This window comes from Symsagittifera roscoffensis, chromosome 6, assembly GCF_963678635.1.
Source record: "Symsagittifera roscoffensis chromosome 6, txSymRosc1.1, whole genome shotgun sequence".
Taxonomy (NCBI): Eukaryota; Metazoa; Xenacoelomorpha; order Acoela; family Convolutidae; genus Symsagittifera; species Symsagittifera roscoffensis.
This window is the reverse complement of record NC_087067.1, coordinates 15,542,430-15,557,170: the sequence shown is the minus strand read 5'-3', so window position 1 is coordinate 15,557,170 and position 14,741 is coordinate 15,542,430. Positions and strand designations below refer to the sequence as shown.

The 14,741-nt window shown below is 34.3% G+C and overlaps 1 protein-coding gene across 1 annotated transcript; it reads right to left on the bottom strand.

Annotated features, from left to right (window-relative positions):
• Positions 1-841: 841 nt before the first annotated feature.
• On the bottom strand, positions 842-8,029 carry LOC134847876 (ras-related protein Rab-3-like). Its single transcript, XM_063865131.1, has 5 exons — positions 7,478-8,029; positions 5,236-5,481; positions 3,633-3,791; positions 2,998-3,111; positions 842-2,766 (listed from the first exon to the last, which is right to left on the bottom strand). The coding sequence occupies exons 1-5, from the start codon at positions 7,484-7,486 to the stop codon at positions 2,605-2,607; spliced, it is 690 nt and encodes a 229-aa protein (XP_063721201.1). The 5' UTR covers positions 7,487-8,029; the 3' UTR covers positions 842-2,604.
• Positions 8,030-14,741: the final 6,712 nt, after the last annotated feature.

Here is a 14,741-nt window from a genome sequence, read left to right as displayed (position 1 = left end):
TTGTACGCTTAACCCGATGCTGATGGTGTACACTTTGCCGACTCGCACTGTTTATAAGATATAGACGAAGAAATTTTTTCTCAATTGAACTTTTTCTCAAGGAAACGGTGCAAAAAAGACAATGTAAGATTGGTTAAAACAAACTTAAATCCTCAATAAAAAAATAATAACTCGCCATTTAAGAAAAAACAAAAGCGAAAGCTCAAAAATGAAAAGCTCACAAAGCGAAGAAAACTGCTAGTCAAAAGTTAAAGCATGCAAAATGCATGGGTATAAAAATCTAACACTGTAAAACAAAACACTACAAGATTAAAACAGGTGAAATCAAAGAACTGAAAAATAAACCCTTGAAGAACTTAGACATTTTCGATAGTCATAGTAAAGTTGGCAAACAGTTGTCCAAAAGACAATAAAAGCAAAAAAAAATCATTAAAAAATCCCTTTTTTTTGCAGAAATTTAATTTTATTTTGAAATTTTTGATTCGCAAAATGGCGTCAAAAAAGCTCCAAAAGCTTACTTCACTCCAGTAAAACTAAATATTAACGGATTAAATTATTCATGATTAAGCTATAGTAATTTCCACTGCATAAATAAGCCTGCTCGCTCGCTTGTCTCGCTCGAAATTAGACGAAAAATCAAAAATTTCAAGCCGGCTTTTCTCGACACTGGGAATGTTTTTGAAAATTTTTTAAGTCGTTCAAATTATGACTAAAATGGCTTTAAGATGATATATGACTCAGCCCAGTCCGAAGATTGTTTGTGGTATTATTTCAACATTTAGGACGTAAGCCTTCATCTTACACTTCAATGTGATGGCTTGGTAACCATTATGAAAACAAAGAATCTAAAAGAGCTAAATTCCAAAGATAACTTCCATTAGAACGACTGACTAACATTAACAAATATTGGATCAGAATTAGCAAATAGCAAAAAAAAATCAACAAGAATAAAATTACAGGAATTTATAAAGGAAGTATTGATAATAAATTTGAATATGTATTATTGTTGAACATCGCAACACGATGTGATAACATTCATAATTTCAATTCAGAATAATTCAATTCACCCATGCAATTAATTGCAACATACTTTTGAGACAAGCATATTCTAAATTTACAGACAAAACTCAATTTACAGAAATTATCAGACAATGTCTTTCAAAGTGCATAACATACTTGTTGCACTATGAGTGGTAAAGTAATAAAGAGGAGAGTTCTAAGGAGCAGTTTAGTTAACCCATAGCCCAGATCATAATACCAATCAGAAACTGATTCAAATTTTGAGTGGTAGTGATAGCACCTTAACACGGTCGTAAAACTTCTGGACCTCAGATTTTAAAGTTTGTTCAAAATCAGCCCAAAAAATTTTCAGGTTATTTCACGCTTTTTTTTAGAAGTTTTTTACTTTTAACAAATTTTTAAAGGATATTTACTTCTGATGAACATTTTCCAGAAAGATTTACGCCGAGTTTTCTGAGCCAGGAAAGGAAAAGGTATGGTTATTTTAAGTATTCGATTTGTTTAGACTCAATTAAGAGGGAATTTCTTTTTTTTTGCGAACTGGGAGCATAAAAATTACAAATGAACATCTAACATTCATAGCACAGTTGACTGGGTAAATTATTTCATCTAGGCAAAAATTCGAATGAGAATCAACCAGGGTCAGGCCAACAATTATCTGGCGTCTATTACGATGATATGTTTCATGCAATAATTTTTAAACCACCAATTTAACTGTTTAGCCTTTTAGAGCCATAAAATTAAACAATAAAAATTGAGATTCCAATTTCCTGCATTAAATACTTAACAGAAAGATACTTAACAAAAAGTCAAAAACATCTAAAATTTTTTAAACAATTTCTCATGTTATTTCAATCTCGTTACAAATGAAACCTCCGATACTAAAAACAAAGTTATTCGCTTAATACTTGCAAAACGCATCACAAAGACTTGTTGACCTGCCACAGGGTAATTCATTTTGAACACACATCAGATTTCAAATTACAATTAATATTTTTTCAGTTACAATTAATTAATATCTCAGCAAAATCTGTTTAAATCTGAGTTCACAGTCGATGATTTGAAGGTGTGTTTATAAATCACCAAAAAATCGGCTGATTACACATTATATTGCTCAGTGAAGGTTCTCAATCTTCTCAGTAGTCAATTCTAGTGAACAAATAAATCAGCAGAGAAAAATTTATCGTAGACAGATGAGGATCAATTAACTCAAATGTCGAAGTGAAAAAGTGAACGTTTGTGACCGTCGTGTGCTTTTGCCGCTGTGTGACAAAATGATTGCACATCAGTTAAATTCTCCATTTTTCGGGCATCATCTTCTTCATAATTATTAATAAAGTGTACCTGTGACAAGTACAGTGTGTTTGTGCAGATGCGTGTGTGTCAAGAATTACATGCTTCGACTGTTTTCAGTCCTTTTGTAACTATCCATCAATTCGTTTCCCGTTCGAGTTAGCGTCCAGGTAGAAGTGGGAGAGCAGGCTGGGTGAGGGGGGGGGGGTGTGTATGTTGATCTAGGAGGAAAGGTCTTAAGTTTCTGTCTGGGTAAATGAGAGGGGGGTAAAGCACGTTATCTTGTGTCAATCAGCAACTGCATCCACCTTGTGCCCCCGCGTGGTTCTGACTCAGTCTGGTGCCCTGGCCCGCATCTCCTCCCGGACCTCCGGCTGCTTCTAATGACTCTGCCATTCTCTCACAGATGATGTCTACTAGTCGGTCAAACACTTCTTTCACATTGACATTTTCCTTAAACAACGTCAAATACTCAACAAGGATAGCTGGTAGCTGTGCAAGTAGCAATGAATGCTCCAACAAAAACGATTTGAGAAAAAAATTCAAAAAAAAAACAAACACTGAATTCATCTTTGATGTCTTCAACAGATATCAACAGATAATATAATTGATTAAACAAACCGTTCACGTTACAATACTTTGTACCTTTACCTGAAAAAAATGTATGTAGATTGATGTTGTTACCTTGGCGCTTGTCTCGAAGAACTCGATGTTGAGCTGGTCAGCCAAATCTCTTCCTCTCTGTGCTTTTACTATTCGCTCAGCATCCATGTCACATTTATTCCCTACCAGAATGACCTGCAACACAACCACAAAAGTTGATTAGGTCTTCCGGCTCTTTTTCCAATTCCCCTCACCAGCGAATTTTCACTGTAGTTTCTCTGTACTCATTGTACAATTGCTACAAATTTTGACATGCGGACTAATTAGGCTATGACAAACATATTTTGTCTTCATATCTAACCTTGCAAAACTCCTCGTTACGCCAGAAAATTGATGCTTATGTGAGGTGAGGTGTGGGGGGGGGGGGATCTTCCAAAAATTAATGAAAATTTCAAGTGGCAGGAATAAACATCCCACATTCCACGATGTCCGAATTACAAATATTCAAAAAAATTTCAAATTCAATGTTGGATATAAAAAAGTAGCTCTGTAATCGAATAAACAACCACCTTCGAAGCAACAAAAAAACTAGCAATAAATTCGTTTTCAAGAGGATAAAAAGATATAATCCCGAAAAACAATGAAGATTGTCCCTTCAAATCTTACCAGAACACCTAAAACGACTTCAAATATGACAATAGTAAAGGTAGGTTGACCTGTGCGTTGTCCCAGGAGTAGGTTTTGATTTGTGTGGACCAGTCCTGAACTGAGACGAAGGAGTCGTCATTGGTGATATCGTACATGAGGATGAAGCCCATGGCCCCCCTGTAGTAGGCAGTCGTTATAGTCCTGTATCTCTCTTGGCCAGCCGTATCCTACACACAAACACACACAACTTTGGCTCTTTTCCAGTTTCCTTCCCCCCTCGTAAAATTTCAAAATACAGCTGCTCAAAAATTGTTCACACGGCATTTTGCATGCACGAAATGTTGTGAAAATTTGTCCACCTGTTCACGCTAACACGTTTTAATACAGAAAGGGGTCAATTAAAATGCGCCCTTCCGTCAAGCGACGGTCCGTGCACAGATTGGATAGGGCCATACCAACGTCGGCAAAATTTAATGAAAAAATCAAGCCGACTTTAAAGCATCCAGAGAGTTGTCAATTAAAAACTACCCTCCTCGATTTTAGGGCTGATGGAATTGTCAATGTTGTATGTTTTTTTTTAAGTTTTTTTTGCACCCCTGAGGCAGAAGATTGCACTCCTCAGAAGTGCAAAACTTATTTTAGTTCTTACAAAGTTTATTCTGTGTTATTGCTAACACGTTTTAATGCATTTTATAACATGAAAAGTTAGTTTAAATAAGTTTTCATATATTAAATTTCCGAAAAAACTTAAGGGGGACTGGAAAAGAGCCACAACTTCATTGGATGTTAACAACCTCCCTCCTCCTCCCTTTTCAAAAGGAGCAAAACTCGGCACATGGTCAAATTTCCATAGACATTTAGGCTTAACCGTTGGATATTTTTCATTATCAGGGTATTATTCGCTACTAAAAACAGATATCAAACCCCAATCACCTTTTTCCAGTTTTTCTGAAAACCAAAATTGATCACCACGTTCGGTATAATTTTTAAAAGTCTTATTCATGACATGAATTATCAATCACATTATTATCATGAAAAAGCAGTAAATTAATGCCAGAATTGGTTAAGTTTAGAGCAACCAAATAAGGAAATAATTCAAGATTTGTGACTCATCACAGCTTAAATAACTCTTTTCTAGGATGAAACATTATAAAAGTGATCATTACGCCAGAAAACTGACCCGGAGAATTGTTTTTTACGTATATGAAGACCTGAATCAGACTTAAACTAGGAGGGGGAGGGGAGGGTGTGTGAGGTTTCGAAGAACTCGCATAATGAAAGAAAAATTCAATTCAATTAGAACCATCTGAAACCTCTACGAGATCCCGTTCGTTGAAGAGTGTATGCAGAAAACCGATAAAAGTAATTTGTGAGTATATCGTATATAAAAGACTCTGGCTCATTTAGCTCCCCCCATCCCCCACCTGCAAAATTTTACAAGTAAAAATTTGTTTACATTGTCCGATTGTTATGAAAATTGACATACGGACTACTTAGATTTTGACAGACATATTTAGTCTTCATAATTAACCTTGTTAAACTACTCGTTGCACCATAACATTCATGTTCGTTTACGGGGGGGGGGGGGTGAAGGAAAAAGAGCCGACTCTTTAGACCTGGAAATGTAATTTAGAAAGAGTTTGCTGGGTGGAATGAAAAGTTGGAACTGACCCATATCTGAAGCTTGACTCTCTTGTTATTGCGCACCACCGTCTTCACTTTGAAGTCAATGCCGACGGTTGACACGAAGGCGGAAGTAAAGGAATCGTCGGCATATCTGAACAGGAAACTCGTCTTCCCTACCGAAGAGTTGCCGATGATGAGGAGTTTGAACATGTAGTCGAAGTTCTGGTCGCCCCCAGCCACCCCTCCCCCGCCCCCCGCCGTCACAGCTCCACCCATTCTACTATCGCCCATCTGAAAAAAAAACAGTAATGAATGATAAGACATGCTTTTTATGAAAAGTCTTTTGTTGGCCCCTCTCAATCCTGGTAGTTGAATTTTTACGACTGCCATTTGTAACTGGAGAACCCTTCAAATTTAATATAATGGACAACATTAAACAATTTTGCACTGAAGCTCTGGCTTATCATTCTAGGGCTTCAGCAGAAGTCGAACACATCTGCTGATTTAAGAAAAGGTAGACAAAAAGTTTCAAAAGACCGCCACCTCCCTCTAAAATTACGCTATGTGGTAAACTGATAGATTGAACACACAAAAAAACTGGAGAACCAAGTTATGTCATTTATCAAAATGAGATACAGGATGTTTCTCCTCTAAAGATTTGAATTGGCGAAAAAAATTAGAAAAAAAACTATATTTACTTAACAGCAAATCAAGTACGAAAGTTACGTCTGATAATGTATAACGCAACAATAGGGGAATATATGCTGCACTTCGCATACAAGCGAAACTAAATAGAAACATTAACAGCCTAACTAGAACAAATGAAAAAAAATTACATAGCGTGTGGGGGACTTTTTTCAAACAACCCACACGATATATTGTTTCTTGTTACGAACTAAAACCAAAAAAAAACTTGATTTATAATAATTTCTGAGCCGAATGATTCGCCACATACGCTAGAGTTAAAAAAAAATTGGTAAAAATGCAACTTTCAAATCCCATAACTTTTCCTTTCGAAAAATGATCACAGATGGTATAATTTGAGCAGAGAACAAAACTCTACTCCAGATGGTATGAAAACGAGATAGCTTGTATTTTAATCACCATCATTGATAGCTATTTAACATGGATATTCTGTAATAGAACAGTTTACACAAGCTTAATTTCAACGTATTTGTAATATATGAATTCACCTTTGTCAAACATTAGTGAGTGACGCATTTTTGAGTTCAGAAAAATGGGTCAACTGGTAATATAAGAAAAAGGCTGTAAATAAGCTAGCGTACAGTAAACAACTGAAAACGTAGATTGAAAAAACGATGCATATACAAAAAAGTCCCATACAAACCGGCTCTAAATTTCGTAGAGTCCTACCCTCTGTTGGCAAGCTCGCAACAGGTTGACGCGACTGCGGTGGTCACTATTTTGTTGTTTACGTTTGTTGAACAAAGGACAATTCTCGGCTTACCGGCTTGTAAAAACAATTACTACTTGGGATTGTTTTTCGGACTTTTTTGCACCGGACTGTTTTTTCGTTCATTTTCATACTTTTCCGGACTGTTTTGTATTGGACTGTTTTGTACAGACACGGAAAAAACGAACATTTTTCAACTTTCGAATATCTAAGGAATCAATATGACATGTTGAAGCTCTTCGAATTGCACTTCTTTTCTTGACGTTATCCCATTTAGGGAAACTGGATCACTAGGTAACCGTTTTAATCAGCAGGGTTTCAGAAAATTAAAATCCACTTGTGAAACTAGAAGACATTTTGCTCTTAAATAGATTTCATCCAAATTTTGGACAGCTTGATAACCTAGGTACAGGCCAGTGATATAAAATATTCGGATAATCATTTGAAAACGCTGATGCTGGAGTAATTTGAGACAAACCCTTCTATACAAAATCTGCAGCATTCTATTTCTAATAACGGGTAATTATCGACTTGTGAAAACATTTCAATGTAAAATGCCAGCAACACAACAATTTAAGGTATATTGAAAATCTGTCATTCAAAATCAAATAATCAAAAAACAAAAAAACGAGCGCCAACAAATGTTGGGACTTACAAACTAATTTACCCTAATTCACTCTTGCCTTCCTTTTAACAAGAAAAATGAAGTGAACTTACAAATAAATCAAAATTCAAACAGCGAAAGATCAAACTTTAGCGTGAGCAAAATTTAGAACTTTTTCCTGAAAAAAAAACTAACAAAAAAAATCACCCAGACCAATATAAGACTCTTCAATACGTTCATTACTCTTAATTATGTTATAAAAAACTTACCAAAACCATCAGAGGCTTAAGAGCCTATCAACGAATTCATACCGAATATGTTCTAGAGGTAATGATTGAAATAATGCAAATGGTATTTGTTTGACTTTAAAGTTAGAACTAAATTTAATCGAAACTCAACACGATAGAGAAAGATACAGATACTAAGATATGCCAAGTAAGATTTAAAATAGAATAGCTGACTTGTAATGGGAACAATAAAAGGGATATCCGGCGAAAAAACTAAGGAGATAACTGACTTCGAATGCTCCAACTCCAAATATGGTTTAAGAATAATGTGACGCAGTTTCAGTCAAATGTTTTTTAAATCGTACATGTATTTGGCCGAGTTCAAGTAGCGAAGGAAGTTTGAAATACTTGAGAGAAGATATGCAACAGACGGTCTAGAGATCAGAACCGACTAAATAAAAAGGAAATTGACAAAAAAAAAACCAGAAAGAAAAATGATAAGAAATTTGTGAAGTGTGTTGTTGGATAAAATATACATATAATGATACATTGAGAGCGATATAAAAACTGAGAGGCAACAGTTCCTTTTATAGTTGCCTTTATAATGGAAGCAATACCAACTTCATTGTAAAAGCGAAAAAAAGAACCAGATTCGAAAAATATCCATCATCACCAATTCAGTTATCAAACTACATAATTATAAATACATATTGTTGAAAATGCACCATGTGGGGTATTAGAACTACAGGGAAACTACCATTCACCATATATGATATGGAAATACTGTGGCTCAACATAATACCAAATGGATCAGGAACAAAATCAACTGATGCGAATTGAACTGAAATGATACTAAATGAAGCGTACAGCAAGAATAGACAAAACGGAAAAAGATCGTCACATTTCACTTTACTCAAGTGGTGGTTTTAGGACACATTGCTAACGGGGGTGCGGTTTTAAAAATAAAAACGACAGAAATTCAATTCAATTTAAGGCGGCGATTTCCACAAGCAAATCTTTCGATATTCAAAAGCAATTCAAAGCTCAATTCAACTAATCTGCGGTAGTTAACTGTGGGTCAGTTTAACTGCGGCAGCCTAATCTGGGTGTCACTCGGTATTTCTAATAAAAAAAGAAGTTTTACCAATATCAAAGTGTTAACACGTGCGATAAAAAAATGAATGACCATCACTACTTACAGACAACCTGACACAAAAAATAAAAACACTTCAAAACTATTTGTTACATGCAAAAAAATCCAAAATCTTGGAACTTAATTGCCTGCACGAAGGCAAAGCAATGCTTGACAATAGTAGCTATACAGCAAAAACATAGCGTGACTAACGAACCGACAGACACAGAGATAAAAAAAACCTTACAAAACCCTAAAAAAAATCGAAATAATTGATCTACCAAAAGTTTTCCTTTTTCCTTGTCTTGATTTTCTTCTAAATAAAAACCCAGGAAAACTCTTACAAAAAGCGAAGAAGTAAGACAATTGAATGCTAAATAAGCATCAAAACAAAGCAAAAGAGACACACGTTGAGCCGAAAAAACTGTTTCTGTAAAAAAAACTTTAAAACTAAAACAAGTTTTTATGCCCCTCACAAAACATTTAGATATAACCTAGTTTTGCTTATCAAGTGACTCAAAAAGAGGTTTCTAAGCCAAGATTTTATAAACCAAACCTTTTAAGACGAATAAAAAGAAAACCAAATAAAAAAAGATATACTGAACCTGAAGTTGGTGAAATTACAACGACCATTGGAAAAATCAAATAGAACCTGCATTTAAATCAAAAATAAAATCGAAAATTGTCTGTTCCTTTAGGAAAGCACAGATGGAGATGGCCAAATTTCATGCATCATAAGAACAAAATTATTTTCGCGAAAAAAGTCAAGCACCCGATTGCAACACACTTGCTTATCGCAAGAGAAATAACTATTTGAAACAATAATTGCTCAAATGTTTTCAATTTTGTTTCTATTGGGTCCTGACCTGAAATTAACCTTCAGCTAAATGTCAAAGTGAAATAACCATACTAAAAAAGAGAAAACGAATTTTTTCTATTTCTTATAGTAATCATTTATCTATAACAACAGAAAAATCGCGCTACACAAACTCCATTCGTTTCTCTCTCATAACCAAGAGATGGAAACGATTAAAAAACGAAATTGGGCGAAATAATTGATTTCAAAAAATAGCACAAAAATTTGCTCGAAATCTTGGAACTAACAAAATGGATGTCCATCATGATCATTTGGGTATATCAAAAGGCTTTATCCTATGCTCACTGTAATGAGATCAAAATTAAACAAAAAAATTGAAGAACGAAACTTCAAAACTTTCGTTGCAAGCTAGCCAATCAAAAATGAGACAAAAATAACGAAATCCAAGCAGCCACTAAGCCGACAAAGGGAAATATTTCAGAGAAAGTCGAACAACACAACCACCAGTATTAGATAACTTTTTAGTATTTTCCGAGCAGCCACTCAGCCGACAACAAGCTCGTAGATGCCCTTTGAGCCGAAAACCAAAAAATTTATTAAAAAAAGTTGTTTTTAAAAAATTTCGACCGACTATGAAGCCTTGCGAAAAAAAACTAGCTTCATCAATCACTTTTTACCTTTGATGCAACACATAATGTAGTAACAAGCCCGATTAAGTATAAGCCGAGACCATTTGAGCCGAATATAGCTTTTAAGCAAAAAAAAACAAAGGAAAACCCAGGAAAATAAACAACGTCAGGTCCGATAATTTTACAAATTACAGGAGTGAAATAAAAACATTTACATTTATGATGAAATTGCTGGCAGCACAAAAAACTTCCCGATTTGGCAACCGAGCCGAAAGAAAAGATTAGCAGACAAACGCTACTCCGACCATTCTATTTATCCCGAAAATTTTTTCAAATCTCAATTTCATACCTACTGACAAAAACAAGCGCCGGCCAGGACTCGAAGCCTAGATCTAAAGATAAAGACAACTGTTCTGATTTCATATTGAGACATAGAAATTATTGGGCTCAAAAGTGTGACGCCACTGCCATCATAAATTCAATCAGTTTATATCTTATTGCAAAATCAATAGAAAACAGTGCTTAAAGTATTTGGAATAACTCGTATAACGTTTAAAGAATTGGAATTAAAAACGACTTTTCTCGTGAAATACGAATGTACGAACGACTTTACTCGTAAAATACGAATGTTCGAATGACTATCACGAGAGATAACGAACAAACTAACCTCTCATTTGCTACAAATTGAGAGATTTCTCGAAAGAGTATAAAAAGAGGATGAAAACTACTGAGATTCAATCCATCCATTTTCTCTTAAAACACCCTAAACTTTTTCTCCTAAAAAAAACAATTTCTTTCAAAACTTTAACCTAAATATCTTCAATCCAACCCTTAAAACTTAAAATCGAGTCTAAAAGCAACTTGTAGTAAATTCATACAAATAAAATAAATAAAAGTCCAGTGGATTTTAGATTTACTAGAAAGGACCCTATATTACTAGCAAGCGTTTTGTCCGACGTATATGAGTATTGCTAACGTAAAACGACCGTGTTATCTCAAGGCCAACAGTAATGGGGTCTCAAGTTGCTGAGGTTCACTAATCAAACAACTTCACAATTTTGTCCTGTGTTACTTACTGTCTGAACTGTAACAAAAAGTTGTTTAAGGGCAACAAGTGTAACTTCCGATTAGAAGAAAGTTAATCTCGCAAGCGTAAATCAGAATTCGCAAAAACTTATAAAAACTTTGAAAGCATCAACACTCTTGAATAAATGCAGCGCTCTCCAAATGCCTTTCGCGGCATGAAACAAAAAAACTCACTAATTAAAAACGAAAAAAAAACACATTTTTCCAGAAATTTGTGGATTGAATTCTATAACTTTTAAAAATATCTTAAAAATTCGCAGAGAATCACCTTGGATTCTTTTGAAAAGAAATTTCTCAAGCTTATTATTACGCTAAGTTGTTTAAAACTAATTAACCTCACTTTCAAACAAAACAAAATGAGAAACCATTCATCCGAAACAAAATAAAAATTAAACCCAAAAAAATCTAGCCGAAACATTGTAAACTTTTTTCTTTACAGAAAAATTTAGCCTGTTAAAAAAAGAAATATAATCGCGGTCTTCAACATTGAATTGAACAAAACATTATAAAACGATTCAGCACAATCATAGCAAGGCAAACTTATTGACAAAAAATGAAACAAAAACCGCATAAAAAATTCCCGTTTTTTAAAAAAAATTCGAAAAAATCTACCGAATTTTGATCTTTTTCTCGAATGTGTTTTCCATAATGGCGTTTCAAGAAAACTTGCCAATAATTTCAATTGAATGCTTGTTGACTTTAAAAAAAACTCTGAAAGAAACTTAAAAAAAAAGTTTTTTAGTCTCCCCACAAAAACTGAGGCATCAATCTTCTTTTGCTCATCAAACTTCTCAAAACGAGGCTGCTAAGCTAATAAAACACTCCGTAATCTTTCTAGTCGAATAAATAAAAACAAAAAATACTGAAATTGGAGCTGGTAAATTTATACCAATTAAGAAAATCGAACGGAACTGGCATTTAAAAGCTTTTCGTATGCCCGCTTTTCGTATGCCTGGTTAAATCATCTCTAGTTTCGCTCCTCTGAGTTTCATAACCTTAGCGACCTTAATTCCGATTTTTTTTTTGGGGGGGGGGGAGGGCTCGCCAATTTTGTCAAATTCTATTTTCTGGCATAGGGTTGACGAATTCTGCCTAACTCGAAGAATTCTGAGCTCGACCCTTTGTTTGCAGTACTACTTAATCAATTTTACGCTCATCTTACCATTAGCCTTACTATACTGCATGCAAGTCCGAATGTAATACATTCTACATTCAGTTCTTATTTTGTCAAAAGTGTGGTAGGATCACTGATCCTAGAGTTGAAGGCACAGAAAATCGGATGAAAAAAAAACCACCCGACGCCATATATCCTTGCCAGTCTTTTGAAAGTGGCCAGAACAAAAACGTAACTGTAAAAACATCAAAATGAAAAACTGAAATAAAGATATAGTTTCTACTGTAAAAATTTGATGTTAATACCTGCACAAACGCTCATAGTTAACTTGGGGGAACAAAAGTAACACAGCCGAAGCTAAGCTTCGTCACAGTTGCAACACAAAACAAACATGGCATTGCACGCTAGGAAAAAACTACTAAAAGAAAAAATTAATCGTTGCAAAAAATAACGAAATTTTCTTGATTTAACCAGATGATTTAAGTTTCAATAACAGGAAAACAGTCAAGAAGTGCTAGAACGACCACAAACAATCAGCATCATTTACCAAGCGATCACTTATTCGACAATACTTGGTAACGTTCTTGTAAAGCCGAAAACAAAGTTGCCATCAAAAACCTATCTTGACAGAATTATTTTGAACTAAAAATTCAATTTATAAAATTCAAAGATGCCCCCTACAATTGCAGACGAAATCTCTGGTAAAATACGCATGTTAAAATATACAAAATATATCTAGAAACAGTTTTGCTCTTGAAACGGCGACAAAAAAGATGACTAACGGAAATATGAAATTTTAATGTCGAAACTTAGCTTTATTAAACAAAGTTTTTCTACTCAGAGCTGCTCAAAATACCTGAAAAAAACTTAGACTGTTTAATTCTGCTTAGATTTTTGAATTTGCACGATTCAGTTAAAACGCGCGATGAAAAAAATGTCACTAATATTCATTTGCTGGCACTGATATGGCACTGACAGACCACGCTTTGCACTGATACCGTCGCCACATTGCAGAAGCAAATAAAATCCGTTGGGAAGTCTGAACATTAAAATCCACTTTCGAAATTAGAAGTCGATAACTTTTTCGGGACCTTTACAGTGTTGTCGTTCGATAAAGAAGTTTTTTTGCTTTTTAACAAAGGAAATGAACTGAATTCAAAAGATAATCCTGTCAATACGCCAAAAAAGTAAATTTGAGCCTGAACTATGCAAGAGTCTTCGCTACGTTCATCAACTCTAAACACAGCCAACTGACAGTTGGGAAAGAGTAATGAACGCAAAAAAACTGAAAAAAAAATAGTTTTGTTTTTTCAAAATCTTTTAACTTTTGAATTTCGAAGTATAGAGCAAATCTAAGATTGTAAAAGAGTAAAAAACGCTAGTAGACAAAAAAACACTGACTTTTTTTTGAAAAAATCTCACCTTTCGAATTTCAAAGAAAAAAATAGATGCCATTTAAGCTCTTTGAAATTCTAGAACAATTTATGATCAGCGCTTTATCTGGACCAATAGTTAAACTTTTTAATCCGCTGGAAATCTAAAAATTAAATTCCACTATTGAAACTAGAAAAAACCTGAAAAAGAAAGCAAAAAAAAACAGCAAGACCTATATAAAGAGTCTTCACTACGTTCATTACTCTTAAAAAAAAACAGATAGCCTTAAAACTCTTTCAATTCATCGAACACTTTATGCTGGACACTTTTATATTAAAATTAATCCAATTTGAGAAAACAGGATCAATAGGTAAAACTTTTACTTCTCTGGGGAACCTGATAATTATTTCCATTTTCGAAATTAGAAGTCGATCACGCTTTTCGTGGCTGTTCGATAGGGGATTTTGTCTTCCTTTTAACAACGGAAATGCACTGAACTTAAAAAGAAATCACAAGTCAATCCGCGAAAAAATCAAAATTAAGCGTGAACAAATTTTAAGACAAAAAATCACCAAGACCTACATATGAGTCTTCACTACGTTCATTACTCTTAATAAGCCGAAACCATCAATGCAAAAACGCAACAAAAAGACTTATTCAAATTCAGACTAGGTATGATTACAAGTTACAGAACGACATTCAATTACAGTAATACAGAAGAAAAATTCATGCTTTGGAACTTAAGCAGACAAAAAAAAATTCCAGAAAAAAATATTTGAAACAATTAAAAAATACAAGGTCCGGTCTGAATTGAAACTCAAAAGCTTTTAATCCAAAACAACTCGCTTTACCACTAGACAAAATGTTACTGGGCCTAGAAGATGTCGAGGTTCCATAATGAAGCAGGTCCAATTTATTATTGATAAATGGGATGAACAGAATTATTAATAAATGGGAAAGTCTAGTTCCCGATTTTAAGTCACTTGCTCTTGCAACTAGTGAAGTATATTGAAATTAATGCAATTGCCATGTAAGAAAAACTACTCTTTGCGTGAATATAGCCTACAGACCTTTGCCACGGCGTTTATAAACTGATAGAATTTTCATTGACTTTGAATTTCACAGATTAAGATAATCAAACTTTTCTAAACGCT

Coding starts and splice junctions, on each gene's coding strand:
- LOC134847876 (XM_063865131.1), bottom strand. Junction 3,112..3,632: donor ACTCCTGGGACAACGCACAG/GTCAACCTACCT, acceptor GTTGTGTTGCAG/GTCATTCTGGTAGGGAATAA. Junction 2,767..2,997: donor TCTTCGAGACAAGCGCCAAG/GTAACAACATCA, acceptor ACGTTGTTTAAG/GAAAATGTCAATGTGAAAGA.